At 41.8% G+C, this 16,865-nt stretch overlaps 1 protein-coding gene across 5 annotated transcripts in view; it reads right to left on the bottom strand.

The window, feature by feature from the left end:
* Nucleotides 1–16,865, bottom strand: part of RIMS2 (regulating synaptic membrane exocytosis 2) — a 611,329-nt gene that overhangs the window by 411,403 nt on the left and 183,061 nt on the right. For 3 of the 5 annotated variants that reach the window (XM_015407291.1, XM_015407295.1, XM_015407293.1), the window contains exon 1: nt 457–578. The exons of the other annotated variants lie outside the window; for them this stretch is intronic. In XM_015407291.1, the coding sequence (XP_015262777.1) occupies nt 457–578 (122 nt within the window). Of the gene's footprint in view, nt 1–456; nt 579–16,865 lie in introns of those variants that run through there. 5 annotated transcript variants of the gene reach the window in all.

Genomic DNA, 16,865 nt, shown 5'->3' with positions numbered 1-16,865 from the left:
AAAGATATGCCTTCTGCATATTTTGCAAGTGTATGCAGGACTGCTAGTGTACAACCTACAGCAAATCATTTATGGTTAAGTAGTCACAACCTTGTGCACTGTCATATTATTAAAGCAATCATTTTGTCTCACAAATATTCTATGAATACATAATAAGTGTATGGGACCCTTAGTGCTGTGTCTGATCATTATAGTAAATGTGTTTCAAAAGATGCCAGGTTGCATCTTATATAGTTTTATTGCAGTAATGCAGTCATTTAATTCCTGCATAAAATGTTTCATTTAAAAACATTATGCAAAAGCAACAGATGACCAACAGAAGACTCATTTCTGCTATAAAATCTTAATATTTCAAGAGCTGATTATGTATGATTACTCATGGAAAAGCATGCATAGGCACATATGGCTGACACAAATGTAGAAATCCAGAAGGAGGGAAGCTATATTCTTACTTACCTAGCATCATCCAACGTTTGTCCAAAAAGATCATTTTGTAAAATATTTGGGGGGGATGAGAAAACCCCGTGAAAATGTGATAACACAGAATTGCAGACCTGGCGCAATGTCTCAAATTGCATTTTCTTTCTTCCCTTCTATTCTTCCTTACCACCTGTGCAAAAAGTCATCTGTTTTGCAGTCACCATCAAATGCAGACATGCCAATCAAGTTCCATATTTCTCCTGATCTTGATAAAAACTGTGCCTAAATGAGCAGGGGTTGATAGTTAATTGTACAGTCATTATTCTTCTAATTCAGTCGTGGAAGATTTAGCACCCGTACAGCTTCCTCCTCACTGTAGCAAGAATTCTAAACGGTGGCAAGCTTTTTGGGCATTCCCAGCTGAAGTGTGAAGCTGAGCTGCGTTCATGTGCTCTACTCATATTTCTCTAAGCCTCTTAAAAACACGCAGTGAATAGATGCTGTCGTCAGGAGTTTCAGCACATCTGGCTGCCAGCAATAAAATCTCAGAAGTAATAAAAACGAGGACAAGGCAACCTCACACAGTTACTACTGCCTGAGAGAAGGAGGAGGAGAAGGAGGAGGAGGATTTCTGCAGCTTCTCCTCCTCCTTTCCTCCCCTGGAAAAATGATTAACACCAATCCCAGTGAACATAGGTCTTTCCCCCCCTTTTAGAACCTGAAGGCAGCAGCACAGGGCAGAAAGACCCCTCTAAAAATAGCAACCATATTCTTCAAATGGTAATATGTCGCAAAAAGAATGTAACAATAGGCCCTTTGTCTTTACTTTTTGAAAAGCTATATCATATCTTGTATAAGATAGCAGGCAATTCTGTCCTTAGCCATTTTAATTTATTCTACGGGAAGAGAAGAGCATAAAGCCTAATATCATTCCATTACTTATTGCATATGTTATGCTCACAAAACTAAGGCAATGGTTTATTACATACATTTTCAACATCTCCACAGAAACAGATTGCCATGTAGTTGTACAATGTGCTTCAAAAGCAGAAACCTGCAGTATCCTTTGGAAGCTTACTGCATTCTCTCCACAAATGTTAGCAGCAATCAAATCAACCTAGTACACTGTATCTTATCTATCCCCTCAGTGAACTATAGGACTGTAGACCTATCACTACAATACATATACAGCACAGCAAGACGCTGCCTTGCCTGCAATACTGTTCATCTAAAGGTTTTATAGGGCAGAAGAAAGAATCTAAAATACATCTGCCCGTGAATACAAATGATCATCCCACTATTATTCAATATTCTGTTAGCTCAAATTATAGCATAAAAGTACAATATATGCTATCACCACCAAAGGGGGAATTGCAATTAATAGGATTTGCTTTAGAAAGCTAATTTTCAATACGCAGCATTTAATATCATACCAACTACTTACAAAATCCCTATATAAACTAAAACAAAATGTAGGCTATTATTGAAGCTTGTGCACTGAAAGCAATTTTATCCCCTAAGGAAAAGGGAATAAGCAAGTTTTCAGCTAATTAAGGAACTGCATTGATAGTCTCAAAAGGGAGCCCCTACAGAGCCAAAAGGATAAGAGCCACAGCAGCACTTAGTGTTTCAGGGTAAAGCATGGTCAGATAAATTTTATTGGGGGGGGGGATGAGTACAGTGGTGGTGAGCACATCATTATTTATTTACTTTGTTATGAATGAGCTATGATGTAGTGCAAAGTTTCTATAAGGGATCATTCTACAAAGAAGGTTAAATGATAATCCATGATGAACAGAGTCTTGTAAATGCATGAAAATCCCCACCCCCTTATTGTCCCACTTTCCTAGGTTGCAGTGTGCCAAATGGGAGTCCCACCACCACCAATGTATCACCATAAAAGTGCCTGTTTCTTCCTCTGAGCATAAAATGAGGGTTTGCTAACAGAGATCACAAAAGAAGGTACATTTTCTTGGATAGACGGCCACTTTGATTCACAGGGGCTGAGATGGCTCAGTGGTTAAGATGCTTAACTGCAGACTGGAAGGTCGGTAGTTCAGCAGTTCGAGACCCAAGTGCCGCATGACGGAATGAGCTCCCGTCTCTGGTCCCAGCTCCTGCCAACCTAGCTGTTTGAAAGCAAAAAATTGCAAGTAGATAAATAGGTACCACTTTGGTGGGAAGGTAACAGCGTTCCGTGTGCCTTGGCATCTAGTCATGCTGGCCACATGACCACAGAAATATCTTCGAACAGCGCTGGCTCTTCAGTTAGGGAACGGAGATGAGCACCACACCCTAGAGTTGGATTCGACTGGCTTTCAAGCAAGGGAAACCTTTACCTTTATCTTTTACCTTGATCCACAACACCATTTTCCATTGAACTCACCCCCCCCCAAGCCTAAAACTCTGCTCTGGTTTGGCTCCACATAACTTGCTATAGGAAGATTTAGGAATAACTATAGACACTCAGGATGGAATGCAATAGGGTTGCCAACCTCTAGGTAGGGCCTGGAAATCTCCCAGAATTACAAATGATCAACAGACTAGAGAGATCACTTCCCCTGGAGAAAATGGCTATTTCAGAGGATAGGCTCTATGGTATTATACCTAATTAATGACCTTCCCCAAGCTCCAACCCCCAAATCTCCAGGAATTTCTCAACATGGAGTTGGCAACTCTAGTGAGTATGTGCACACACACTTGTCCTTCGCAGCTACAATCTGCCTGGCATGCAGGAGAAGGATGGCTTTTTTGCTTCATGCAGATGGGAAGAGAAGCTGGGGAGGCTTCCCTCTACAGATACAGAGATTGACTCCCCTACCCTTGCTGAGCCCAGTTAAAACAGAAGGCAAAATTGCTGCTAGCATCAATTCATTATCACCATTTTACAGTGATTTTAAAATGCTGTGGTGCCCTGATCCACTGTGGGCTTGTGGTGCAGAACCCTTTCCCCCACCCCAAGTGTTTTCCAGGGCAAAACACCTGCATGGGCACCCACACACACTGTAAAATGGTCAGGAGTCCTCTTGTGAAAGGCAGAATACGGAGGCTGCTGCTGTCACCCATCGCCTCTGATCCCAACCACCTTTGAACACTCCCCACCCGGGGCCAAAATAGAACCAAAAAAAAAGCTTCTACCTTAATGTGCTACAGTGCTGCAGATCAGAGGAACCCATCATTCGCACAAGCTAGCAAGCTAAGGCAGGAAAAAGACTGTGTCATGTGCTTCAGAGCACAGCCAGATCAACTACTTTGTGCAGGAAGCAAAGTGCAAAGGGAAAGGAGGAAGGAAGGAGGAAAAGAGACTCTCTCTCATAGGAAAATGAAATGCCCTCTTTCACTGGCAGAAGACTTATGACAGATTCCACAATAACCCCTATGCTGATTGGAGGGGCATGAGGAATTTTTGGTGGGGTCTTGCCCCTTTGTGCACCACCATGGCTATGGGCCTGGGTCAGAGTCAAAACATGTAGGGAACATGGCAGGAAAAGAGGCATACATGGGTCAAGGAAAAGACGGAATTTCACACTGACATGTTAAATCTATATACTAATAGCGAAGTGCCCCCGTGAGTGCGGATCGCTAAATCCGCGCTCCGGAGGCACTTGGGGGGGAGGGGGAGGTTTGTGCACACGTGGGGCAGTCCCCACGTGTGCACAAAAATCCAAAAAGTTGAAAAAAAATTCGGGGGGATGCTTAAATCCCCCCGAAAGTGACAGAGCATCCCCTGCGCATGCGCAGGGAACGCTCTGTAGCTGGCCTCGCCGCCTCCTTGGAGCCGGGTGGGCGGGGGGAGGACCGGCCTCGCCGCCGCCGCCGAGCCCGGCAAAGGGGGGGAAGGACCGGCCTCTCTGCCGCCGCCGCCTCGCCGCCGCCGAATTGGGGAGATCGAGCGGGGGGGGAATGGAGGAGACGGAGCTCTTCTCCCCCCCCCCGCGAGTATCACGGGTTCCCCTTTTGTTATCACTAAGTTGCATAAGGATAAAATTAATCAGTGATCAAGCATTATTTTAACCCAGACAAGCAATTGGAAGGTATGGTTACAGCTTACATTTTCTAACAGAAGCCTTCAAGAAAACATGCTATATTTGCTGGACATGCTACTCATAAAATAGACAATGGAATAAAGATGAGGATTCATGAAGTAAAAGTAAGGTAAAGGTAAAGGTTCCCTTGCTCGAAAGCCAGTTGAATCCGACTCTAGGGTTGCGGTGCTCATCTCCGTTTCAAAGCCGAAGAGCCAGCACTGTCCGAAGACGTTTCCGTGGTCATGTGGCCGGCATGAAGTAAAAGTGGGCATGCCTAAAATGTAGTTTTATGTGGCTCTTTTAAGTAGATCAGTCATTCCAGAAATGCTTGCATTCCCTCATAAAGGTGGAAAAGGAGGAGACTTTAACGTGCAGCCTTAAGTCAATGTCATTAGTATTCTGTTCACATGGTATTACATGCAGCTAGTAGTTTCATTATGTTAGTCTATCAAAGTGTTCAACCATTTTCTGCTAAAAGTGAACACAGATTTTGTTTAAGGTCCTCTGGCATTGAAAAAGATCAGGCAGAGATATTCTGAACATTAGCATTTATTTCCATTTGAAAACTTTTGTCTCAAGTCAGAAAGTACATTAATTTCATACATGGCACTTGAGATCGTGGTATCATCTTTTTTTCCTTAGGTTTGCATAATTGACCTAGATTTACAGAACTGTTCCAGAGAAGCAAATACATATGCAAGAAACATTAAGTTAGAATCTGTGATCATTTCATCCTCTTAAGTGTGTGTGTGGGGGGAGAATACGACTACAGCCCCGCCCCTAGCGTGCCCGGCGTGCCTGCGTCACTTCCGGGCGACGTGCACGTTGGGGTGGAGTTCCCCCCGGGGCCCGATCCCCCGCCCCCGGGGGGACTTGGCAAGCCTACTTTAATGGTCAATCAATTGTGGCTCCTGGGCAGTTACAGATAGTCTATGAATGTGTCTTGTCTGTATCTTAAACCTTCTGCTAACCACTTACTGGAGAAGAAGGTATAACATGAGTACAAAAGGAAATGGCAAAGGCATGATCTATGGAGGACCCAACTAGCTATACTGTAGGAACAACGGACCAAAATGGGAAAGAGAAGGAGTGAACTGGCTAAAGGAAAAAGAAATAGGAAGGCAGTATTATTGGAAGAATTGACAGGGTGTCAGAAGAGCTGTCAGAGCGGGATGATGAAAAAGCAGAATACTCTTTTGGGGAAAGAAGTATCAGTAATAAGAGTTATGCCTCTTACTCATATTGATATTTTTGCATACAGCTGTAACATCTAGAAGCTCTTTGGCTAGCCCTGTAAATAGCCGTTTCCAGGAGGAAAAGGGAATCAAATTCTTTGCATTGAACACAACACAAAAACACATTCTTTCTTTGCATTTTCGAAGGTGAGGAGCTGTCACTACTCTGTGATAGCACATGACAATGGTAGTTGTGTTTACTCAGCGCTAATTAGAAATTGATTTGGTAAGAAGAGTTTTCACTGTATCTACTCTTCTCTCAAAGGCCTCCTTAATATTTGAAAAGTTGCCATTTCATTTAAAATTATTTGTCGTATGCTGAATCCATTTTTATCCTACAGACACATCTCATTGAATTTCAGGGTGCAAAATACTATTTCCTGGAACATTTCAAAGTTTTTCTGTACAATGGGGTTGAAGTAAAAGGGCTAATAATAGGGTACCAGTAAGAAGAGAAAATTATTTGCTTGGTGTCATGTTACAAAGTAGCGATGTAATGCTTTGTGTTTTAAAATTACATACAAAACTACTGATAGATTGGCAACCAGGCATCCACAAATTGTAGTCTGCTTTTACTTTCTGCTAGCCAGCTACAAAATCCAATCACACCATATTACCTGCAGTGTTCCCAATAAGTTGAGTTAGTGTGAGCTAGTTTAGCCTTCAACTTACACATTTTTGTCTTAGGACAGGAAGGATGGCTCCTGGGCAAACTAATTTATGCAGTAGCCAAATCGCTTGCTCACAACTCTAATGCCAGTAGCTCACAAAGTAGAATTTTTGCTCAGGACTCCACAGCTTAGAGGAAGCATTGATTACCTGTAACAATAAAATAATCTCTAGATTTATTGCAACATAATAAAAATGAATAAAAAATAATTCTTTAAACTCAGTCTTCTAAATTAATAAAATTATGAAATGACTTTTTACTTTTGAGTTGGGATTAATTTTCTTTGACCAATTTGCCATTAAACATTCTTGATATTATTTTTGCCAGCAAATACCTATTTTTTTACAGAAGCTCAAACACTGCACAACATATACATGGTCAGATTAATGTAATTACTTTTGATATTCCATGACTTGTTTACATTTGAAGTTTTGTTCATACCAAAAAAAAATATATGACAGGGTTACGGTGAGGATAAAACACAAGAGAGAAGAATAGTGTAAGCTGCTTAATGAAAAGAAAATGGCTAAGGAGGAGTTATGGCCATTGTCCTCTGTTAGTCCTTCAACTTCTACCGACTTCCAGTGCTAACCATCACTGGCACTGACTGTATGCTTCTCATGTTAGGAACTAAAGATAGATCAGGCATTCTGCTTGTTTACTAGCAGCCTAATTCTCCAATAGGGACCTTGTCTGAATTGACAGAGGTGGTCTTGGATGTAGTGCTGGAGTCACCCAGACTCATCGTTCTGGGAGACTTCAACACTCATGTCAAAGTTACTTCACTGGAGCCAGGCCAGGATTTTTTATCTTCTTTCTGCCTTGGGTCTCTCCCAAATTGTGAGTGGCCCAAGACATGAAAGAGGCCACAGCTTATACCTAAACTTTTGCACAGAATCTCTGAGGGCAAGTTTGATCTCAGGGTTGGAGATCCACCCTGAACCATGGCCTGACCACTATTTACTTAAAACCAAGGTCAGTGTGGCCCAACACCTTGCAGAAGAACAGGCCCACTTAAAATGGTTCACAAACAGAGGCTCATAAATCCTACTGGATTCCAGAATGCTCTAGGAGATTTTAGGATTCCAAACACATACTCTGTTGAGAGTGCAGCAAAAGCATGGAGCTGGGTGATCTGAAAAGGACTAGGAGACTTCTAGAATGGCACTGGCAGAGGACTCATACTGAATTTGACAGATCATATTACAGAGCTCATTTTAAGACTTATGAAGAGGCAGTGATGGTAACTAAGAAATGTTACTTCTCTGCTACTATTGCATCACCTAGTTCACAACTAACCCAATTGTTTAAGGTAATATGACATCTGCTGACTCCTAAAATTCAGCCTTCCTTGTATCAGGACCAACAATTTGTCGTGATACTTTCGCTAAGTTTTTTGCTGATAAAATATCAACAATACCCTTTGATCTAGATGCTGACTGGAAAATAGAAGACCAGAAGGGTCACAGGAAGAACTGGCTAATACACAACCTGTTCTATTTATGGACCACTTTGACCCAGTTTCCATGATGGATGTTGACAAACTCTTGGGATTTGTGAAGGCCACCGGTTCCTTGCCATCCTGGCTTCTAAAATCTTGTAAAGACCACATCAACGGATCGTTAGTATCTATTATAAATCTATCATTAACTCAGGGCATCTCCTTCAACCACTCAAAGAGACGGTTATTCATCCACTGTAATTAATCTGCCCTTCCTAGGAAAAGTGGCAGACGAACTCCATGTCTTCTTGGATAACTCATCTGAAGAAGAAGAAGAAGAGATTAGATTTATACCCCGCCCTTCACTACCCAAAGGTGTCTCAGAGCGGCTTACAAACTCCTTTCCCTTCCCCTCCCCACAACAGACACCCTGTGAGGTGGGTGGGGCTGAGAGAACTCTGACACAAACTGCTCTTTTTCAAGAACAGCTGTGCCAGAGCTTGTGACTGACCCAAGGTCACATCAGCAGGTGCAAGTGGAGGAGTGGGGAATCAACCCCGGTTCTCCCAGATTAGAGCCCGCACACTTAACCACTACACCAAACTGGCTCTCTGCCCTAGACACTTTTCAATCTGGTTTCAGATCAGGCTATGGAACAGAGATGGCTCTGTTGGCTTTAGTTGACGATCTCCATCTAATTGTAGAAAGGGGTTAGGACTCCTTGTTGCGCCAACTGGATTTATCTGCTGCCTTTGACAGAGGGGACCGTGCCATCTTGCTGACGCACCTGGAGGCAGAAACAGGCATCAGGGGTTGTGGACTGAACTGGTTCAAATGATTCCTCATGGATCAGACCCCAAGAATTGCCATTGGAAACCAGTTATCATCAGTGTGGGACCTATCCTGTGGGGTCCCACAGGGTGAAACCCTATCCCCATGCTCTTTAATCCTTATGTAAAGCCCTTAGGCCAAATCATTTGTAGCTTCAGTACTGGATGTCATCAATATGCAGATGGTACACAGCTATGTATATCTTTATCCAAATCTCCCGGTGATGCAGTAGAGATCCTAAATCACTTCCTGGCTACTGTGGTAAAATGGCTAAGAGTGAACAAATTGAAATGAAATCCTGGAAAGAAAGAAGTATTGCTGGTTGGAAAGGCAGAGGTCTAGAAGGACATTATGCTCCCCACTTCCAATGGGGTTCATTGATTTGCTGATTCAGGTAAGAGCCTTGGGGTTATACTGGTTCCAACATTATTGCTGGAGAAGCAAGTTAATGCAATTGCAAAAAAGGCATTATTACAGTTCAGCCTAGCTCAAAAAATGGCTCTTTACCTTAATAAGTCTGATCTGCCCACCTAGATTCACACCACAGTGACATCTAGACTAGGCTATTGTACTGTACATTGGTCTCCCCTCAAAAACAGTTCAGAAACTCCAGCTGGTGCAGAATGCCATGATCCAGCAATTATCAGGAGCTAGATGGAGCATGCATATCACTTCCATTCTGCAGTTACTCCACTGGCTACCATTAGTTACAGGTTCAATTTAAAGTAGTAGGGCACACAAAGCCCTACATGGCTAGTACATACAAAGCCTTACATGGCCTTGGATCTCCATATCGGCGAGACCGTCACTTCCCCTATGTTCCACCACAACAGCTTTGCTCATCTGATCAGGGCTTTCTACAAGTGCAAACCTGCAAACTGGCAAAATAAACAACTGCCTGTACATGTGCTTTTTCAGTTGTAGCCCCCACCTTGTGGAATGGTTTGCCTGAGGAGGTCAAGAAGGCTCCCACTCTCATGGCTTTCTGCAAACTATGCAAAACTGAATTATTTAAGAGGGCTTTTCTTCACAGGCAATAGGGTAGCACTGAACAAAATTATTTAGTTACTTGGACAAATTATTAGGATCTGTGTTCTATACAACTGTGTATAGTTTGCTGTGAGTTGGATCCTACTATGTAATTTTGCATCATGCAAGGTATCATGCTGATACTTATGTAGGGCTGCCAAGTCTCGTTGAATCGCGGCGGGGGATCGTCATTCTTTACAGGAGCGCTGCCGTGGGGGACGGCAACAGGCGTTGCACCGCCGTCGCCAAGATGTGGCGCTATGCGTTGCTCTGGCAACGGGACTCCAAACAGCCCCGTTGCCAGAGCGACACGTAGCGTCACATCCTGGCGACGGCGGTGCAACGCCTGTTGCCGTCCCCCACGGCAGCGCTCCTGTAAAGAATGACGATCCCCCGCCGCGATTCAACGAGACTTGGCAGCCCTATACTTATGCTTTACTTCAGTTCTGGGGTTTTTTTTAGATTTCTTGTTGGTTCTGCAACACAAATCCTATCTAAATGTTTACTGAATGTACCATCCTGTTGATTGTATTGACACCCTCTATGTAATCCACCTTGAGTCCCAGTGAGAAAAGCAGACTATAAATAATGTAAAAATAACAGGACAGGTTTAGATGAAGTAAATAAATAAAATAAATAATGCTGTGTAGCATTTAATATGTTATGTAAAGGTAAAGGTAAAGGTTCCCTTGCTTGAAAGCCAGTCGTATCCGACTCTAGGGTTGCGGTGCTCATCTCCGTTTCAAAGCCGAAGAGCCAGCACTGTCCGAAGACGTTTCCGTGGTCATATGGCCGGCATGACTAAACACCAAGGCGCACGGAACACTTTTACCTTCCTACCGAAGTGGTACCTATTTATCTACTTGCAATTTCTTGCTTTCAAACTGCTAGGTTGGCAGGAGCTGGAACTAGAGATGGGAGCTCACTCCATCATGCGGCACCCGGGTCTCGAACTGCTGAACTACTGACCTTCCACAGCCTGCAGTTCAACGTCTTAACCACTTGAGCCACTGCAGCTCCATAATATGTTATGTAGTTACTGTTAAATGTGTCATATAAATTCCTGTCCCAAAGTGGATTACAAAAGCAAAGGATACAACAACTAAAAGCAAAGAGTACTAACACATTTTCCAAGAACAAGGACTTCTGTGGCACCTTTAAGACAAACATATTTTTTGTGGCAAGCGCTCATGGAGTACAGGCCACTTTTTCAGGTTTATTTTTTTCTAAATAAGGAGGAGTCTTAGCTTAGTCCAGAGAACATGCTTTGCATGAAAGTCCTCAAGTTAAGATGCTGGCATCTCCAGGTAACAGGATCTATGACAGCAGGGCAGGGAATGATATTTGGACAAGACTCTCAGGTCCACTGCTCATCAAAGGGGGATGGTATGGAACTGGATGAAGCAATGGACTTAGTTCAAGGTAGATTCATATGCTCAAGATTGAAAGCCTGTGCACAGTTATTGGAAATAATGCAGTGGGACTTACTTGTGAGTAAATATGCATGTGATCAGACGCAACATTCACTGAGACTATTGCACTGTATTTGGAAAAGCTTTAAGGAAGAAACCAGTAGCAAAGCTGATTTAACCTTTCAAAAAAAACCCAACACCTTTTACCTGGTAGATAGCACCAAGAAGTGCTTTTCATACTGGAATGGGGTGCTTTTCATACTGGCACTATGTTTCTGGATGAGAAGATATGGTGGAAGGAGTTGCTCAGAGGCACAGAGTGGCACTAGATAAAAATGAAAGCAATAATTGGCTGCAGGCCAAGCCCTAATAAAGCTGTTAAAGGCACAGTGCAGCAGAATCCTTTGCTATAATGACAATTGCCAGAATGACAAACTTCCTATTCTCTGGCAAATTAGCAAGTGCTTTTGTTTTCACACCACTGTTGGTGGTGTAAAATATCTAATTTCATTAAGAGCTTCAAAATGTGCAGAAAGATAGTGGGTTAGAGTAGCTGCCCTAAGAGGACTGGTTAAAACTAGGGATGGGCATGAACCAAATTATGAACTGAACTCAGAAGGCAATTAAATGTCTTCTGAGTTCACTTGTGAGTCACACCACCATTGCCACAGTGCAGGTTGCAAAAGCCATTTAAAGGGAACCATTTAAATTACTTTTGCAAGCTGTACCACATCACAAACCATGAACCAGTTCTTTAAATGGAAAGCTTCACGAACTTCCATTTTTCCAGTTCATGCCCATCCCTAGTTAAAACACTTAGGAAAAAAGGTGAGTAAGGGGAAAATTTGATAGAGGTCTATAAAATTATGAATGGTGTGGACAGGGAGAGGCTTTTTTACCTCTCCCATAATAGTAGAACCCAGGTCATCCACTGAAGCTGAATGGTGGTAGATTCAGGACAGACAAGTGGGAGTACTTATTCACACAATGCATAGTTAAATTGTGGAACTTATTGTCACAAGAGGTGGTGATGGCTGCCAACGTGGAAGACCTGAAGAGCGGAAAATAGCATGGAGGATGGGGCTATCAATTGCTACTAATCACAGTGGCTACTAGCCATGATGCATATCTACTCCCTCCAGTACCAGAGGCAGTATGCCTCTGTATCAGTTGCTGGGGAACATGAGTGGGATGCTGTTTTAGTCATCCTCCTTCTGGGCTTCTTAGGGGCACCTGTTTGGCAACTGTGTGAACAGAATGCTGGACTAGATGGGTCTTTGATCCAGTCCAGTGTGGCTCTTCTTACATTCCTGAAGTTTTGTTTTTGTTTTTTTCTGAGCACTCCCCCCCCCCAATTTTCCCAATGGAAAAATTGTGATATTTGCAGGAGCACTGAAAGAATTTCCTATGAAATGTTTTCTCTTCTCAAGTAAGAAAAGCTTACTCTTACAAAAAATTTCACTTATTCCAAATGCACAGCATGAAAAAGTCTGAGAACCTTCTCAGTTTTTAGAGGGGAAAAACAGAAATTTGGGGAAGCATTGAAAAAATCTCTTATACTGTGGACATACACAACATAATTTGGGCACAAATTAATATTCTATAATGTGTTCAATGAGAATACATTAGTTCAGTGTTTTCAATGTTATAAAGTTTAGCTTAGTATCCAAACATGCTGCATCTTACCTACTGCAACCATATGAGTTTCTGTGCACATAGCAGACTTTCTTTTGTATACTACAAAGTTTGTTTTCTGTCTTCAACTTTCATTTTTCCCTACCTCTCAAATGACAAAAATTAAAGTTACATGTAATATGAAGAAGAAGAGGAGGAGGAGGAGGAGGAGGAGGAGGAGGAGAAGAGATTGGATTTATACCCCACCCTTCACTACCCAAGGGAGTCTCAAAGCAGCTTAGAAACTCCTTTCCCTTCCCCTCCCCACAACAGACACCCTGTGAGGTAGGTGGGGCTGAGAGAGCTCTGACAGAAACTGCTCTTTTTCAAGAACAGCTGTGCCAGAACTATGGCTTGTCCGAGGTCATGCAGCAGGTGCAAGTGGAGGAGTGGGGAATCAAACCTGGTTCTTCCAGATTAGAGTCCACACACTTAACCACTACACCAAACTGGCTCTCAAAAGGTACAGCAGTTTGCAGCATGATACCAAAAGGTGCAGCAGTTTCAGCTGTTTCTCAAGTACTGGGTATACTTGCAATTTTTCTTATAGAAAACAAATATATTTATACTATTCATAAATATTGATAAGATGTTTATGTATGACAGATATTTATATTTTATATACTTATATATTTTATGTTCATATACTTATATATGTATATATTTTATATGCTATCTAATTTATACATGATGTTTTATGTCATTAAATGTATTGCAGCTTTCCCCCAAAATATCTGTTTTTCCCCCAATAATTCTGCAATAAAATGTGGCCATGCTGGACTCTTCTGGCAATTTTTTTTAATTTATATATACATTGTACTCAATAGCACCATGGTCACTATGAAGTGGTCATAGAAAGATGTAACCTGCTTAGAATTGCACAGGTGGACTACAAAAATTATTCCACAAAGCAAAAAAAAAAGTATATTCTGAATATGGTTTGTAATAACCACTGGTCTCTAGTAGTTTAGCTACAAATATCAGAAAGTTATGGTAGCAAGGTCTTCCCCACTAAGATTCCTAAATCAGGAACTCAGACTACTGCATCAGGCACTGAAAAGGAAGCTTGTGAAATGACTGTGGAATAATGAAAAAGAAGAAACTATACACAAAAGGAAACCTGTACTGAATCAAGTCTTAAATATATTCAGTATCAGTAAAGATTTCCTTGCCTTGCCCTTGGTGTCATTTTTGGTAGGCTCAACAACAAGTCTAACCTTAGCAGACAAGATTCACATTACTGTGATCATTAATGGGTCACCCACCTACCATGAACTGAGTCATACTTGGAATCTTTTAGTAATGTTGGCACCATGGCCTTGTCAGAGAGGCATCTGCCATGTAGGCAAGCTGCCAAGGACAGCTTATTAACTGTGAACTGTGCCCTGATATAGCCCTATTCTTCCTCCTCAACACAATCTAACTAGCAGAAAAGTGTTAACAGCTATGGCTGAAATACTGCAGATTCTGTTGTGGGACATCTCCATCTTTGTCTGTGTAATTTCTGGGCAAATTATCCCCTTTACAGGAATAGATGTGAGATTATAGAGAAAAGCAGTTGCAATACCCTTGTCAAACCCTTCACATACTGTTCTTACGGGATCCTTAGAATATTCCTCACACTGTTTTTTCTATCCATAGGCCCTGTGTAAGGTTTCCAGTAACCATATTAACCTATAATTTACCTCACAGAAGCTGCAAAATCTGCCATAATTCTAACTGCCAAGACATTTATCACAGGCTGCTACTAAGTGTATTTGTGAACATTCCACAACATTACAGCAGTTAAGCCAATAACTACAAACTCTCAAGCAAGCAGTTAAAGAGCAAGAGAAAAAAAATTCTCTATATACAAGGTTAGCCTTGGATATAGATTTCCCAAAAAATAAATTAATGCAGATTCCAGTTCCCAAAAGACTTTTCTGGATAAACCACTGATTCTTACTAAAGAGAGATGGCCAGATATATTTCACTATATATTATGCTTTTGTACTTCCATTAACAATCATCTAGATTTTTTATTGTAAAGGAGAAATACTGACGATGTGCCCTTTTCGTTGAAAAGATTTTACTTTATTTAAATTTGTTTTTTTATCAATATTTTAATTAGGTTTTTCACATTTATGCTTACATCAATAGTTATAATATCTCATTTCATCCCATTATCACCTTATTCTACCAAAACTCCCTTCAGAACAACACCAATACAAACAGTTATAATTACTTTTTCCTTCATAATCTTTAACAAACCAACAGTTCTCGAGTAACCATTACACACATCCAATAATATGCCTTTTATGACTATAATCTCTAAAGATATTAAACCGACTACCCCTCCTATTCATCATAGCTAAAAATTTCCTTATTTATTCCAGAAGTTAATCACCTATGTATAATATTTTTTATTATTATTAAATTTTCTCTTGTTATAATTAATTTTTGTTTTATTTATCTACACTCTTTTCTTAATTTTTATTATTATTTCCCTATTTTCATTGTTTACCCCCCAACTATTCTAGCCAGGATCGTTTTGTTTTATTTTATTTTGTTTGGTTTTTTTAATGCCTTTTATTTTGCCACACTATCCCCTTCCACTTCTCCCCTTCTTTCTTAGATATTACCAGACATTAAAGATGTCCTATCTACCTATTACCATAACCTAGTCACTTACATAGGAGGAGAAACCCAGAACAATATAAAGAGAGAAAAGAAAAGAGGGAAACAGGAAGAAGCAATATCCAGACTAATCCATTCCATTATTTCACTCTCCTTTCACTTCTAAATATTACCTCTCCACTTCTCCCTAGACTCCATATTATAATACTAACAACCCTCTGGTCATTTCCATCCCTATCACAAACATCCAATCTTTCATCACATCAGTTCTTTCCATATTTTCTATTTTACCTTGATAACCCTCTATTCATATCAGTTCTATGATTCCTCAGTTTTTTCCATTTTCAAGGGGGGAAAAACATCACTCTGATCATTTCAATTCATTACAATCATCAATTCATTTCATTTTCGGGGGGGAATAACATATACACATACACAAATACATTTCATTTATTTTAAATCATCTTATATAACTTTGAAAAATAATAACACTCTTATTCCCTTTTGACTAATCCAACATGTCCTGTTGACTGCTATTACTATTTTTACTACTACTATCAACTTTGTTTTAGTACCTTAGCACTTTATGATGTTTATAACCTCTAATCATATAAACAGGTTGCTTACCAGTAACTGGTGATCTTCGAGTGGTCATCTGTGCATTCACACCAATGGGATCTAGTGCGCCTGCGCTGGATCTGCCGGTGCCTAGCAAGCTCTCTTAAAAGGATTTTCATGCCTGGCCCAACTGAGCATGCTCAGGAGCCCCAGTGAGCATGCCCAGAAGGGCAGGCACGAACATCCCGCCAGTTCCTACCAACCGCCGCGCATCAATCTCCTAAAAAAACAAGTAGAAGAAGACAGCAGCGGGGCAGGAGGGCGGGTGGTGTGAATGCACAGATGACCACTCGAAGATCACCAGTTACTGGTAAGCAACCTGTTTATCTTCTTCGTGGTCTCTGTGCTTCACACCAATGGGAGATTAGCGAGAAGTAGCCTACCTGGAGGTGGGTGCTGTCAGGTGTTTACTGCTTAGCCGAGGCCAAAACCTGACGTCCCAGACTGTCACTGGTGGACTGGCGGACGTCCAAGGCGTAGTGCCTGATGAAGGTATTAGGCGTGGCCCAGGTTGCGGCTCTGCAAATGTCTTGCAGCTGTACTCCCTTCAGGAACGCAGTGGATGTAGCGACAGCCCTGGTGGAATGAGCCCGTACCGGGCCTGGCAACGGCTGTTTCGCCAGTAGGTAACACAGTTCTATCAGACCTACGATCCACTTGGATAGACGTTGGGCAGTGATTGGAGTGCCCACACGGGGTGCAGCGTATGAGACAAACAGCTTAGGGGTTTGTCTGGTGGAGCGTGTCCTATGGTCAGGATAAAAATCAGGGAGGAAGACTTCCGACTACAGATGGAATTCAAAGACCACCTTGGGCAGAAATGAAATGTCCGGCACCAGGCGGACACCATCCAGGAGGAAGGACAAGTATGGCGAGTCATGCCGGAAAGGC

Source organism: Gekko japonicus, unplaced genomic scaffold, assembly GCF_001447785.1.
Source record: "Gekko japonicus isolate JY-2015 unplaced genomic scaffold, Gekko_japonicus_V1.1 scaffold119, whole genome shotgun sequence".
In the NCBI taxonomy this organism is placed as follows: Eukaryota; Metazoa; Chordata; class Lepidosauria; order Squamata; family Gekkonidae; genus Gekko; species Gekko japonicus.
This window is presented reverse-complemented; position numbering and strand designations above follow the sequence as displayed.